General features: G+C 36.7%; 1 protein-coding gene across 2 annotated transcripts in view; it reads right to left on the bottom strand.

Moving 5' to 3' along the window:
- LOC150076807 (phosphoribosyl pyrophosphate synthase-associated protein 2-like) overlaps nucleotides 1–15,756 on the bottom strand; it is a 93,131-nt gene that overhangs the window by 45,325 nt on the left and 32,050 nt on the right. For both annotated transcript variants that reach the window (XM_090386941.1, XM_090386942.1), the window contains exons 4-5: nucleotides 9,039–9,211; nucleotides 5,442–5,557 (exon numbers count right to left, since the gene is read on the bottom strand). In XM_090386941.1, coding sequence (XP_090243067.1) covers nucleotides 5,442–5,557; nucleotides 9,039–9,211 — 289 coding nt within the window. The remainder of the gene's footprint in view (nucleotides 1–5,441; nucleotides 5,558–9,038; nucleotides 9,212–15,756) is intronic.

The following is a 15,756-nucleotide window of genomic DNA, read 5'->3' as shown; positions in this document are numbered from 1 at the left end:
AATAATTGACCCTCAAATTGTGATGTCAAAAAATTTTCCAATACGGATCAATAACACTCAGCATTTACCGTAACAGAATTAACAGTATAGTCCTTAAAGAAATACAGACTGTAAATGCCAAATGATACAATTCTACACAAAACTACCTTAGGACTGTGCAATGGTCTTTGTCAGTTCTTGCAGATTTCTGTTGAACCAATACTGAAAGCTCTGTTTATTTATAGCACCACAGAGCTCCGTGGAGGTTCACTTCATCTCTCATTAAAAGGTTGTCAAGTTAATTTAATTTGGATTCTCCTGTAATGATCTTTTAAAATTATGGCAACACTGAACATATTTAAAATAGGACTTTTATCATGTTCACTCAATTCCTGTGTGAGTGTTATTTTTTAGGCATGAAGGTCCAGATGTAAAATTCAGCTGAGAGTCCATCTGGAGATTTCTAGTGATCGAGAATGTTTCCATGCTGAGTGAGAAGGACTTTAGTGAAATGTATCTCTCATAGCTGCAGCATTTTCAGGCTTGCAGTCTTTGCTGGTACTTTGAGTTTCGCTCAGACAACAGAACCAGTTTCCTGCTATTATTTTTTCCATGCAAGAATAGTGTTTCATGAAGAAGCAACACCTCTATGATTCACACTGAACTTATTGTGAAAACTAACTGCATTGAGTTTTAGTAACAGATTCACATTTAACATAGTATGCAACCATAAACACACATTCCAATATTGAATGCCTTTGAAACAATTAATACATTTATGTTCCTTCCAGTGTCATCTACTGGCTCAAAAAAGTAGTTGTTAGGAATTAAAAATAATATCAATCCACCACACTCCACCCTGTGTATGTGAATGCGCACATGTACACACACACACACACACACACACACACACACACACACACACACACACACACACACACACACACACACACACACACACACACACACACACACACACACGGTGCTACCCAAAGTTCCCGAAATGTATTTATAAAATAAATTACTCACCCTCACCTTCGAAGTAGTCCCCTTGAGAGCGTAAACACCGATCCCAGCATTTCTCCCACGATTAGAATGCATCCTGAAAGTCCTTCTTTGTCATAGTGTTCAGCACCGCCTGCAATTCAGTTTGGATATTCTCTATGCTGTCAAATCTTTGAGCTTTCAGCTTGATTTTCATTCTTGGGAAGAAGAAATCACAGGGGGCTAAGCCTGGTGAATGGGGGGGACATGATTGTCTGTTGTTGTTGGATGCCAAAAACTGCACCACAGCGAGAGATATGTGGGCCGGTACGTTGCACTACTTCTCTGGACGTTTCCTCCTGATGGCTTCCCTTAACCACCTCCGGATGTCGCAGTAGAACTTTGTGTTGATGGTCTAGCCAGGAGGGACGAAAATTCCTTATGGATAATCCCGTCAATGTCCAAAAAACAGATCAGCATGGACTTCACACATTGCTCCTCACTTATCGGGCTTTCTTCGGTCGGGGCGAAGATAGGCTCTTCCACTGGGATGATTGTTGCTTGGTTTCTGGGTCATACCCATATACCCTATCTCATCACCAGTGATGACAGTAGAAAGGAAGTTTTGATCACTCTTGGCCCGTCCATGAAGATTGCTGCTAACTTCCATGCAGTGCTGCTTTTGTTCTTCACTCAGCAACTGTGGCACAAACTTGGCCGCAATCCTTCTCATGTTCAACTTGTCTGACAAAATCTCCTGACACATGCCGTACGACAGTCCTACAATGCCACAAATGTTGCAGATGGTCTGCCTGCAGTCTTCACGGATCGCCACCAGAACTTTTGCAACATTTTCCGGGGTGGTGCTCAATGATGGATGCTCAGAGCAATCGTTGTCATCAACCAACGTGCGACTATTTTTAAAACGGTTAAACCAGTAGTAGATCTGCATCTGGCCTAAAGCATTGTCACCAAAAGCTTGTTTCAACTTCTTATGGGGTTTCTGCTGCTGTATCGTTAAGGAGGAAACAAAACTTCATACAAGCACATTGCTCTCTCTCACATCAGCCATTGCAACAATCACAAACTATGCGAAATAAACTGCCAAAGAACTCTGAATAAACATTCAATGACTCCATCCAGCCTGACGTTATATGGACACTGATTCACAAAGGATGCATGCAGTGTTACCTAGCGCCACAAGTCCGTACTAGACGTAGTTCCCACGCAACCTTCAATTTTCAGAAACATTTGGGTAGCACCTCATATATATAAAAAAACCACTGTTTATTACATGTACATATAGAGCATTTCAAAGGTATGTACAAAAAAATCCTGGGATGTATCCTAGGAATCACAATACAGAAAAAAAAAATCATATAAATATGTGTCCATAAACAATTTATGGAGTTATAAACAATTGACAAAAAACTAAGTCACTTTATAACAACAGATTGAACATGTGTATGATTTGATTTAATTTGATTTTTATGGTTTATGAGTGACCAAGGCCATGATGCGCCAAGTATAGAACATGTGTACCTTCTATGCTTAAAGCACTGAAATTATAGTATAAGCTTAGAGGTTAACCCATTTTCTCTATTTATAGGTATACCAGCTGTGACTGAAGATACAAGGTTGTCCACCATGAAAGATGATGTGCAGGAAAGATGTTAGTGAGTGGCAAAAGGAAGTGATATCATTTGGCATGTCTAAAGAACATCCTATTATAGAAGTAGCTGAATTTGCAGGAGTTTCAAAAAGAACAGTAACAAAAGAGTTTTTTTATGGAATGGTACAAGTTTAAATCAACCAGAAATCAGCTGCAGAATTGCGACTGAAAGTCTGTATTAAGTGGTTGTAATTAGTAACAAATATTGCATCTAGTAACCAAAAAACGATTTCAAAACAAGACAAGAACTGTTGCAATCAGTCAATTGCCAAAGATCTTGTCAGCTGATTCTGAGAGGATACTATGAAGGAAATTGCATAATGTGGATAATATTTAAGATTATGGTCCCCCAAAAAAGACCAACAATTGCACATATCAGACTAATATGGGCTAAATAGCATAAAGAAGTGAACTGTTGATGGCTTGAATGATGTGATGTGGTCTGATGAATCCAAATTTGGCCTAAATTCTGATGTGCCAGACAGAGTTCATAGGAAAAGCAATGGGGCATTTCATCCATACAAGCTGATGGCAGTGGATTAATGATGAAGAGAGAAAATTCGAGAACCCCAGAGGTGATCTGATTTCCTCAAGCACAACCATGAGGTGCATACTCGATATTGGAAAATGAAGTTATTGTTACAAAACTAAATGTTACTGAACAGGCCTCCCAGCAAAAAGCTAATATTTGTCAATGATGTTCTTAACTACTGTGAAATTGGTCCCTTACTTGAACTAGGATAAGATCAGGCTGGCTATACAAATTCTACTATTTTAAATGACACAAGGAACATGAGGGAATAGGACATTTACAGAAAGCAAAAACATCAATAAAACCTGAATGAATTACAGGCTCATTTGTTTTCAGAATCACTTTATACAGATATAAGCTATTTAATGGGAGGGGGGGAGCAGTTGAATTCCTATAAATGACAATTCATGAAGTCATTCATACAATTATTAACTGAAAAATGTTTGTTTGTTTGTTATTTGGTTTTTGGGAGCATTAGCAACTAAGGCCATATTGCTCCGGGATATGAGGTGGTCATTCCCTGACCTTTCCGCATCCTCCATATTTGGTGGTGACGGGCTCGAACCCCAGTCTAATCAAGAAGCGTGTGCTACGCACTGCTGCTCCTTTCCGCCTGGCTACGGAAGCACCTTTCTAAAAAATACACAGGTGACTAATTTTTTGTAGTGTCTCTATACGCTACACAAACATGAAAGTGATTTAACCAGGTCTTTAGCCTGGGATGAAGGGAATGGTGGTGTGAACATGCAAAACACAGTAATAAATAAAATACTGATACTGTTGCTTCATTCAAAAGAATGTAATCTCAAAATGAAGAACAAGTCTTTGCTTATATTCTCTTCCTTCTCCTCCTTTCTAGAAGCTAATCACATTCTCGTGTGTCTGTTCCATATATCATATTAGCTATTAATTGGGAGGGAGTCTGTTCAGTGACATTTAATTTCATAGCAATGACTTCATTTTCCATTGAGTATGCAAGATAAGCACCTCTGCAAAAAAAAATGTTGTGAGAAAATTCCCTGGAAGCACGATGATTATACCTTTAAAATGTTCCTAACAGAAGACCACCAAATTGCTAAATATCTATGATCCCTGAATGGTGTTTGAGAGAAAGTGGTGGCCACAAAGCTACCATCAAAATATTAAAAATAAAATCCTTGAAATGGTACAAGAAGATCCACAGACAAAAATCTTACAAGTTGGTACTGCTCTGTGGCTCCCCTTCTCATACACATCTATTTGGCACATTCTTTGGCAACAGCAATTGTATCCCTTTCATCTGCAGAAATTGTAATTATTGACCCCAGCAGACTAATGCTAACAATGAAACAGTTTCTGTCACTGGCTTCTCTATCATCATGCCCAAAATCTTGGTATAGCAAGTTAAATACTATTTAGTGACAAGTGTCTGTATGAGATGGAATCATCAACTTGCACAACTGACATTATAAAATACACAGAGTGCAATTGCAAAAGGGCTCCTCAAAGGCAAATTCAGAAACCCTAGAACACATTCCATAATTTTTTGAGTGGAATGTTTAGATAATTTTTATTTATTATATAATTAATGAAGTTGCTTACTTGAATAGACACATTTGTTATGCACTGAAATTAGCATTAGCATATGATGCAAGAAAGCAAGCTTATACAGCACCACCAGCCAAAAAAAAAAAAAAAAAAGAAAAGAAAGAAAACCCTTCCCATTTCACCCATCCAGTCACTCCAAATGTTTGTCTAGTTCAGCCTTACATTTACTTAAGCTATCAACTTCCACAAAATTAAAAAGAGTGTCCTCAGAAAACTGATATCATACTGAGATCCATATGAAACATTGATATGCCTTGACCATAACAATCTAAAGAATTCTTTTAACTTGTTTTATAGTATGAAGTGCTATGAAACAGATTAACTTCAGTAGTACTTTAAGTAATCCTTTAATAGTAGTACTACTTAAAGTATTTTTTCTAAAGCAGTACTTTAGTACTTCTGATTTCAAAGTAGTGAGTGTTTATATTCAACTAATTTCTTTCTTGCATCTTAAGCTACAGAATAATAATAAAAATCATTTCTCAATATATTATAATATTGAATTAATAGCTCAACTTACAGAAGTAGACCATTTCATGCAGCCATGAAATGTTAAATTTAGGCTGCATGATCTGAACACAATCAATTTAAAATATCACAAATCCACACATTATTATTTAAAATATTATCATTATTACTTTGCAATCTCTCAGTGAGAAATAACAGATGAGAATTAAAAGGTCTTACACTCTCCTGGATATATTGTAAAAGAAATGGAGATGCTCTAAGGTTGTCTACTGGTATATCAAAGAAGCCTTGAACTTCTTTGGAATGAAGATCCATAGTAATAAGATGTGTAAGGCCTAGAAGTAAAAACAGTCATAAATGATGTTTTCATAAATCATGCTTTTATTAAAACTACTTTTTAATCAAATGATGAAATAGACAGCAATACGATTAGTTCAATATGCATGTTGACATGGATAAACAGATTAATATGGTCAGCTCCACTGTATGTGTATTACAATTTGGATAAATAACCTAATTTAAGATGGAGCACCTTTAATACAACACCCATTAAAAATCAAAAGAAAGGATATTTATATTAAACGCCGAACCTCATCTGAAAATAATCGAAAGAATGCAGGAATAAGTGGCAATTATGAGACCACATTTGGAATTCTGTGTTCAAGTATGGTGACCTCATCTGAAGAGAGAACTGAACTTTTTGAAAGGGTCCAAAGACAGGTAACTCGCATGGCGAGGTTGGCAGAAAGATGAATGCACGAGGAAAGACTCGGCTTATGTGAGCTACAGAGCTTGACAACTCAGAGGTGACCTGACTGAGGTTTAGAAGGCCCTGAGAGGGGTAAGTAAAATATATGAAGGTGGAATACTCTCTGTTATAAAGAATTCCAGAACTAGGGGTCATATATTCAAATTACAGGGTTTGAGGTTTAGATTAGATTGTAGGAAGTTCTCTTTTAGCCAGCGAGTCACTGATTGCTAACAAGTTGCCTTTGCAGGTAGTTGAGACTGACAGTTTTAATAAATTCAAAGGTCAACTGGATAGTTATATATGTGAGGAGGGGAGCGCATAATTTGTATTTCCTTATCAAAAGATATATTCTTTGTTTTGATTTTTAATGGGTGTTATAAGAGAGGCGCTCCATCTTAATACAAGTCTAATGTCAACAAGTATCTTCTCAACCTTCAACCCATGCATGATACTAAGTATTATAGGTTCTAATACCTTTTGTGCTTGGGCTCTTCATAAAAAAAAAATAAATAACATGATTATTACACATGGGCAACACAAACCTGTGACAAAAATTTAAAAAGAATAATAAAATTGAAATAAAAAATGAAATCAGTTTACATAAATTCCAGACTTTATGAATACCCTGCACTATTTATTTCTTTGTCAAATCTCTTCCATCTTTAATTCAAAACGGGATACACAAATTTACTAACTTCTTCCAAATTTTGGATATTTAGACTATAATTCAAATTTTTATTCTCTCTCTCTCTCTCTCCCAACTTTCATAACTTTTTTAAAAAATGTTTTATGTAATTTTCATGATGAATTCTCTACACAATTTCTCTTTTTTGTGTAGAGATTTTTAAAGATTTTACAGGATGCTATTTAAACCAAAATATCATCTGCATATGATACAATTTTTACTATTCCCACACTAAACCTTGTCTTAATCTTTTATTAAATGGTCTACAAAAATTATAAAAAAGTGGTGATACAAAATCAAAATTGAAGCCATCAGACAGCCCCCGAAATAATTTACAAATAGCCACCATAGTATTTTACTATATTAACACTTCTGTGAAAAATATTCAGGAGTACAGATCACATTAATACAATATTTTGCTTTTTCATTTCTTGTGTAATTGTAATAATTTCATGTCATATTTTTCATACCAGTAGAAATTTGGATTTCCATTTGTTTAAACTATGTATTTCATTTGTAATATTCCTAATAAACAAAGAATTTACCAGTGCTATAAACCATTACTGAGCATGGATTGGCAAAAGCCTTAGTTGTATATGTGGCAATAAGCAAACTGAGTTTTCTAGAAAATACATCAATCTTGTGCTGCATATTAAAAAAAAAAATTCACCCCAAGTTATTCCAATATTGCATTTAAAATAAAAAGCAGTTCTCCCCATGGAAAATGTTGCTATTCATTTGAAATATGGCCACATTTGTGCTTACTAGGCAAGTGGTCACAGTTGCTGAAAAACAGGACAACCGACAAAAAACCAAATTATGAATGTAGTTCACAAATCAGGCTTTAGATGACACACATACAGTAATGTTTTATGGTTCTTGTATGCTTGAAGAAGCTTTTTCCTCTAAATTTGCAAGTTTACCATTATTTGAAAAAACAATGTGTAAAAGAATATATAAACAAAAATATAATAAATAAAAGGCCTAAAAACATGCCTAAAAGTATTCACACACACACGCACATACTTGCACAGAAGGGCCAACTTTAGCTGTATGACATACAACCGTACAGGCATACTTTCTACCAACTTCTGCTAGGTGTCGGCTAGAATTTGTCTCCTATAAAGCAGTTGTCAGAGCTGGTTTGAAAGAAGACCATTTCATCCAGAGCCTAATCTGAAACTCCAATTCTTCCCCAGGTTTTCAATGGTGGCCAGGCTCTGAGTTAGCTTGTTCAACTTTTCAATATCACTGTCTATAAAAAAAATGCTGTATGACTCATCCTATGAAAAGGAGCCTTGCCGTGCTAACACTGACAAGATTAATGACTGTGGTAATACTACCACAGTGTAGATAACACAAAACTGACCAAAACATTCAAGGTCATTGACTTTACAGTTTTAGGCAGTACTACTATTACTACAAACAGAAGAAGCTCAAACCAGCTGAAACAGCCACATATCAAATTGTCCAACAAACTTCATAGTTGAGACAATACACTCCAACAGGAAGTGCAATATCTACTCCCATACTTGTCTATTGGGGCGGCGCCTCCGTAGCCAGGTGGGAAGGAGCAGCAGTGTGTAGCACACGCTTCTTGATTAGACCGGGGTTCGAGCCCGTCACCACCAAATATGGAGTGATGCGGAAAGGTCAGGGAATGACCACCACATATCCTGGAGCAATATGGCTTTAGTTGCTAATGCTCCTAAAAACCAAATAACAAACAAACAAACAAGCTTGTCTATTGGAAAAAAAACTGTAGCAAAAATTAATCATTCCATAGCCTTCTACTATGGAGTGATAAATCAATGAAGCAACAGCACTTTAAACCTAATAAATGACTGATATATTACAAATGCTTCTGTAGCTACTTAGACCTGTTTCATGTTTTCTGCAGATGACTTGGGCAAGGTACACATATCCTACTTTATAGCTTTACAAACATGTTCCAGACCTTATTATCCAAAATCTTTTGGCAATACAATAGTGTGTAATCAGCCTAAAATTTCACAAAATTTTCATCCAACCTACAAATGAATAAAGGTTACTACCTGTTGGTTTGGATCATATTATCTTGAACTAGAAAAGATGAAAGTGTGTCAAATAATTGTTATCCTTCATAGTGACCCTGTATGCTGTCCCAGAGAACAGTCCAAATTTGTGAGGAACAATTTATGATTAATTGGTTCTTAAAAAAAAAAAAAAGTGATAAAATTAGGAGACTATTCATATTAATAAATTATAAAATTAGTTTTAATTCTTCACCCTGTTTAACTAATTATATAACGACATATGAAAAACATTATTTCCAAAAAAAAAGTACTTCCATAGAAAAAGAAAAAAATATGAAAACAAAACAAAAGTTACTTTATATTACCTGAATTACACAACATTTTTGCTAGCAGTTTTGATACAATACAACCTCTTTTCCTCATCTTACTCTGTTTGCTGTAGGGTAAATAAGGAACTACTCCAACTATCTTACATGCACTTGATGTTTTGCAAGCATATGCCATAATGAGCAATTCCATGATGTTATTGTTGACTTCTCTGAATAAGATAAAAGTGAAAACATATTTCAAAATGAAAATGGATATTTTAAATTTATTTTATAGATTATGCAAAATTTTGGATTACAACTTTTATAAAATCTATATGCAATAAAAATCTATGTGCAATCATTAAAGAAATAGAAAACCAGGACAAACATGATGGTATGTGTAAATAATGATACACTCAAAATATATTTATGTAGATATATCTTAATAGAAGCATGCATTAAATATAGAATAAGCAACAGGTATTATGAACTCAAATTTGTTCCATAATACAAGACAAAGCAGATACTTTTTTTTTTTAAATATTACACAAAGTACTCTTTTCAGACCCTTTTGGGAAACTAAAATATAGAAAAATGATATATAAACAGTCTGCTTCATACACATATACATGAACCACACTGTTATGCAGATTATGGAACTCACTAGGTGTTATTAGCAGCTAGTTTTTTTTTTTTTTTTTCAGTTTTTGAGAAAAGGTGAAACAGTAGCTCTATGGACTCTATATGAGGTTAAATATACCGTATTTCCCCATGTATAAGACACACCTTAATTTTGGGGCCCAAAATTCGAAAAAAAAAAAAGTATTACATAAAGTTATTAAACTCAAGTTTTATTCATCATAAAATTCATACAACTCCTCATCACTGTCAAAACTCCCATCATTAGCTTGTCCTCATCTGTGTCTGGTGACGAATCTCTGGTGACACTGTCTTCATATATTGCCTCGTCCTCAGTTCCATCTATGGCATTTGAAATGCCACATTTCTTAAATGACTTGACAACAATCTCAATCTTGATATTATCCCAGGATCTTTTCACCCAGGTACAAACTTCTCCTATAGTTGGTTTCTTCACTCTTCCTGATGGTGTCAAATTGTCCCCAGAAGACTTCATCCATTGGTTCCATTCATCTCTCACGGCAGCTTTGAAGGGTTTGTTAATGCTGACATCCCAGCTCCAACATTTCATTGACATCCCATTGATCAAGCATCAATTGGGCAGGTTTGCATAAGAGCCCACCTGGTCTCCTGCTCCAAACTTTCTCAAACCAGATCTTCATCCCATCCTGATCCATCCAACCCTTGTCACGAACGTGGACAATCACTCCTTGAGGAATGTCTTCTTTTGGCATTGTTTTGTGTTTGAAAATCGGCATAGGAGGCAGCTTGGTTCCGTCGGCACAACAAGCTAGAACAACTGTATAATGGCTCTTTTCATGTCCACTTGTCTTCACAGTTACAGTTTTCACCCCCTTCTTATCAACAGTTCTGTTACTTGGGACATCAAATTGAAGAGGGACTTTGTCCATATTTGCAATCTGTCCCAACTCAAACTGACGTATCTCTGACATTGAATGACAAAACGATGAAATTCAAGGACGTTCTGCTCATAGCTTTCAGGCATCTTTTGGACAAGTCTGGTGCGTGTACGCATGCTTAGTCCATTCCGTTTCATGAACCCGAAGCACCAATTGTGTCCTCCTTTGAAATCAGTAACTTCTTTTTCATCAGCAATTCTTCTTGCCTCATGCTGAACCATCTTTGCGGACACAGGAATTCCAATTGCCCTTTGCTCCTCAATCCACATCTTCAATTCTAAATCAGGCAATTTTGCTGACTTGCCTCTAATGGCCTTCTTCTGCCGTGGCGTTTTCAGTAGGGTTTCTTCTTCCCGTAGCCAGTCTCGGATTGTTTTCTCAGTTGGAGGAGGACCAAACTTACGTTCAGCAGTACGATTTCCATTCACTTTTGCAAACTGGATCACTTTTAACTTGAATTCAGCACTGTACGAAAATCTTTTCTGTGCCATTTCTGGGCAGAACGTGGTAAAACGTAACCTAATATACCAGTAACAAGTGCGAAACAATGAGCACAAAGACAACAAGCGCAAAAAAGCGGGAAATGCAAGCAAAAAAAATCTACAACCACTGTATAAGATGCAACCAGTTTTTAGACCCCAAAATACAAACGTTATGTTCCTACCACCACAATTGTACTAGGTTAATACAACTTCTTTCATTCAGCCATTAGATCAAGGCATTATATCCACCTTTAAAACTTGTTACATCAGAAAATCGTTACAATGGATTTCGGAAAAAAATGATTCCGAATCTATTAAAATAACGGAAACATTTCTCAATTGTGTGTTTCTAAATATCAGAATCATAGCTTTATCGCTGAAAGAAGTAATACCATCAGCGTTAAATGCATGTGGAAAAATGTATGGCCAGGGTCAGTTCATTCAGGAAATATGGTCGAATCGACAGAAAACAGAATCAATGTGATAGTAGAACTTTGCTACATGGGTGGGAGGGGAAGGTTTTGATGATATGACTGCTGAAGCTCTATAGTTGATAGAATCGCCCTCCTCCCTACACAGGGTGGAAAAGACCAGAGTTCGAATCCCATCGATAATGGGAGGAATTTTTATGGATCTTTTTCACATGGCTGAGTTAGTTGGGCTCAGGCGATGGTAGCATGGTTTTTCTCCCAGAAACTTCGGGCTTTCATCCAGAACAGAAAATCGACCTCAGGATACAAGCAATTTATAGACAACATACAGAGTAACATGGCCTTAGTTACCAATGCTCCTAAAAGAATAAAAAAATATATATATGATTACTTACGATGTTCAAGAATTACTGGTAGAAAAAGTGGCTAGTGAAGTGGATTTGGTGGAAATGGCATCGTAGGTAAAACCAAATCAATTCAGAGGATGATAGCACACATGAAAATTTTAAACTTTCAAATTTTACACTAATAAGCATACGGGTAGGCAAAATGTTAGCCAAGCAATTAGAATCTTATTTTTTGAATGTAGATTCTTGAATGAAAGAAGGCCAAAATTCAAAAGGGAGCTCCACAAATGCCTAGTTCCATATGATGAAATTCACAAAGATTTATAAAGTAAAAGCAAACAAACCCAGATTACTGATTTTTTAAAAAGAACAGAAGATACACAAAATCTAGAATGGTGTATTTTTGTTAGTTTTTGGAACGTAACCCTCCACCCCCCCCCTTTTTTGTACTTTCTTAGTCCGTATAACATGGTTTTGCACAACATATATACAGTAATACCCCGAAGTTACGCGATAGGTGGGTCCGACGAAAATCGCGTAAGTCGAATTCGCGTAAGTCGGGGTACAACTTTGCATATAAATACATATAAATTTTGCTTAATTGGGACCAAGGACTAACAAAAACACTAGTTTAGAAGAAAAATATTTAATAAAATTGCAGTTCTTTATACATATTAATACAAAATATGTATTAAAAAAACAAATGACTTACGTTAAAAAGTTATTTCGATGTCGATGGCTTCATAAAATCTAACAAATTCGTCTGACGACACAGCGCGTTCTTTTTTTCACGCAGAATTTCTTCATAGCAAGCTAATAATTTTTTTATTCCTTGCTTTGTAGCTATAACGCATTCTTCGTTGGAGTCTGTTTTCTAAAATTTTTAAGCCCTTTACAATTGAGCCCTTTTCAGTTTTCAACCTCTCAAGTTTGCAATTGTCATGTGCTTTTCGCCGTTGCTTCATTTAGGCCTGTAGCACGTGCAATATCACATGGTCTTTCATTTCGCTCAAAGCGTTTCACAATTTCATATTTTTTCTCTATCGACAGAGGCGGACTGGCCATAAGCCTTACCGGGGAAACCTCGGTGGGCCAGTGTGATTTTGGCCATAAACCATAGTATGAGGCCACTATAAATTTTCCCGGGTAAGAATTTTTGACCCAGTCCGCCTCTGTTTATCGATAATTGCTTTTCTTTTTCTCTCTGAATCTGCAGTGTCTTCACCAGGACGCTTCCTTTTCACACCTTTTAAGTATTTTACTCATTTTTAGGGAATAAAGCACAATTACAAAACGAGGAGGCACGCTTGATACGCATAAACAAAGCTGCGCGCATGTAGCAACTGAATAAACAACACCATAAAGGCAGAGATACACTATTAACACCTCACATTTCTAGGGGTTACTACCATAAAACAATAAAAATCCAGTTGCGTTTCTGCTAGTGAAATCTGTTATAAACTGGTAGTAAACTCGATCTAATTGCATTTGCGATTATACCGATAGCTGGAATTGTGTTGGTTTTTACGTTATTATGGTGAAATGTGTTTCCCCTTCACTGAAAAAAAAAAACATAAAAGCAGCAAAGTTGAATTTTGTTCATCTTTCGCTCTCATTCTCCGCCGTTGCACCGTATATCGATAACATATGAAAAACGACCTTGAAGATAATGGGCGGCAGCGTTGCCAAACGAAAAAATCAAGAACCGCGTAACTCCGAGTTCGCGTAAGTCGGGGTATTACTGTACACATATATTGTGCAATCGATTGAGCCTTGTCGATCAATTCGGCCCTGCAAAGATTGTGCAAGGCTCAAGGGATAGAATTTTTTCAGCCTGGTCTGTACTTGTTAACAGGAGAGACTGCTTCTACTGGGATGGGATACACTTAAATAGAAAGAGTGCAAGAATATTTGCTGATGCTATCGAGGCAGTGTTAGGTGGGTCAGAAAACTGCTAGCTTGGGGGGGGATACAAGGACTAACAGTTTAACATTAGCCGCAGACAGAGGTGAAGGTGATTCTTGCACAACTTCTATTGGAATAAGTAGCGACCGAGAGAGAGAGAGAGGAGGTGTTGGGAGTTTCAGGGACGGATGGCAGTCATCGTGAAATAGGTGGGTATATGGGATGTGTTAGGGTAACTAAGAATAGGGGCATGTATACCAATGCTAGAAGTATAGTAAATAAATTTGATGGATTTGAAGTGTTGGTCAAGACAACAAAGGTGGATATTGTTGAGATAGCAGAGACGTGGTGTCACACATATATAAGGAATGCAGAACTGGAATTTTGGGAGTACAATGTGTACAGAAAGGGAGGAGGTGTTATGCTGTTAATTAAGAAAAACATAAAATCAAAAAAGTGCACCCAGTTGATATAGATGAACAGTGCACTGTTGAGTCAGTTTGGTGTGACATAAGCACTGCGAAAGCAAAAATAAGAGTAGGAGTGTGTTATAGGCCTAATGACTCGAATGAGTACAATGAACAATTGTACAGAGAAATAGAGTGGGCTAGTAAATCAGAATGTCTTATAATGGGGGATTTTAACTTCCCAGATATTGACTGGAACTTGTGGGTTGGTCACTCACACACTAGTCAGACTTGTGGATTTATTGGATGATTGTTTTCTGCAGCAGCATGTTCGAGAGGCAACCAGAGAGAGTAATACTCTTGATCTGGTTATCAGCAGTGATCATTCGTGTATTAAGAATTTTCAGATAAAGGAACCACTAGGTGGCAGTGATCACAGTGTACTGAAGTGGGATTTACTTAAAGATTTAATTACCATCAGGGGTAAAGGAAAGTTTTTGCTTCCGTAAAGGTGAGTACAGTGGTTTCAGAAAGTTTTTAAATTCTGCACAGTAGGATCAACTGACGATGTTACCAACAGTAAATTCTAAGTGCGAAGCATTCAAGGAATTAATCATGGATGTTACTAAAAGTTTCATACCTATTAAGAAATATTGTTCAAGGTTTAGGCCTAAATGGTTATCTAATGAACTAATGAGACTCTTAACAGAGAAGAAAAATGCATGGGATGCATATAAATTATCAAGCGACTCAGAAGCCTATGGCAGATATAAGCTTGTCTGTAATCAGGTCACAAAAGAGGTTAGGCAGGCAAAGGCAGAGTGCGAGAAATCCTTGGCAAAAGATGCTAAGAAAAACAGCAAGGATTTCTTTACTTATATAAACTCTAAAAGGAAGGGGATGAATATGATTGGTCCACTTGACATTGATGGTTCGACTGTTGATGATCCTGCTCAGATAGCAAACAAACTGAATGAGTATTTTGCATCTACATTCACACATCAGGAATTATTAAGGTTTGAAAATGGCAGAAGGTTGTCAAATTGTAGCAGGATACTTCATGATTTTGTAATAACTGAGAGCAAAGTGGAAGAGAAATTGTTGAAGTTAAACGTAAGAAAAGCACCTGGGGGTGGATGGGATCTATCCAGTTATATTAAAGGAGGCGGCAAAGCAACTAAGCAAACCGTTAGCCATAATTATGAGAGCATCCTTGGACTCAGGGGAGGTTCCCACGGACTGGAGATGTGCAAATGTATCCCCAATTCACAAAGGGGGATCGAAGGGTGACACGAGTAATTACAGACCAGTTAGTTTAACTTCTGTTCTGGGTAAAATAAGGGAGTCACTGGTTAAAGATACATTGCAGGATCATCTAGACAAGACTGCAGCAATAATTCAGACACAGCATGGGTTTGTTAAGGGAAAGTCTTGTCTGACCAATTTGATTGGTTATTATGATGTGGTTACAAAGGAACTGGATGCAAAAAATAATTTTGATATTATATATTTGGATTTCAGGAAAGCTTTTGACACTTGCACATGGAAGACTATTGTACAAATTGGAGCAGAATGGTATTAAGGGCAAGTTGCTACAATGGATAAAAGGATGGTTAAGTGGGAGAAGACAGAGGGTGGTAATCA

The sequence above is a fragment of the Mastigoproctus giganteus genome, chromosome 12 (genome assembly GCF_048544385.1).
Source record: "Mastigoproctus giganteus isolate SK-2022 chromosome 12, ASM4854438v1, whole genome shotgun sequence".
NCBI lineage: Eukaryota > Metazoa > Arthropoda > Arachnida > Uropygi > Thelyphonidae > Mastigoproctus > Mastigoproctus giganteus.
The sequence above is the reverse complement of the archived record's forward strand: the minus strand, read 5'-3'. Positions and strand labels throughout refer to the sequence as shown.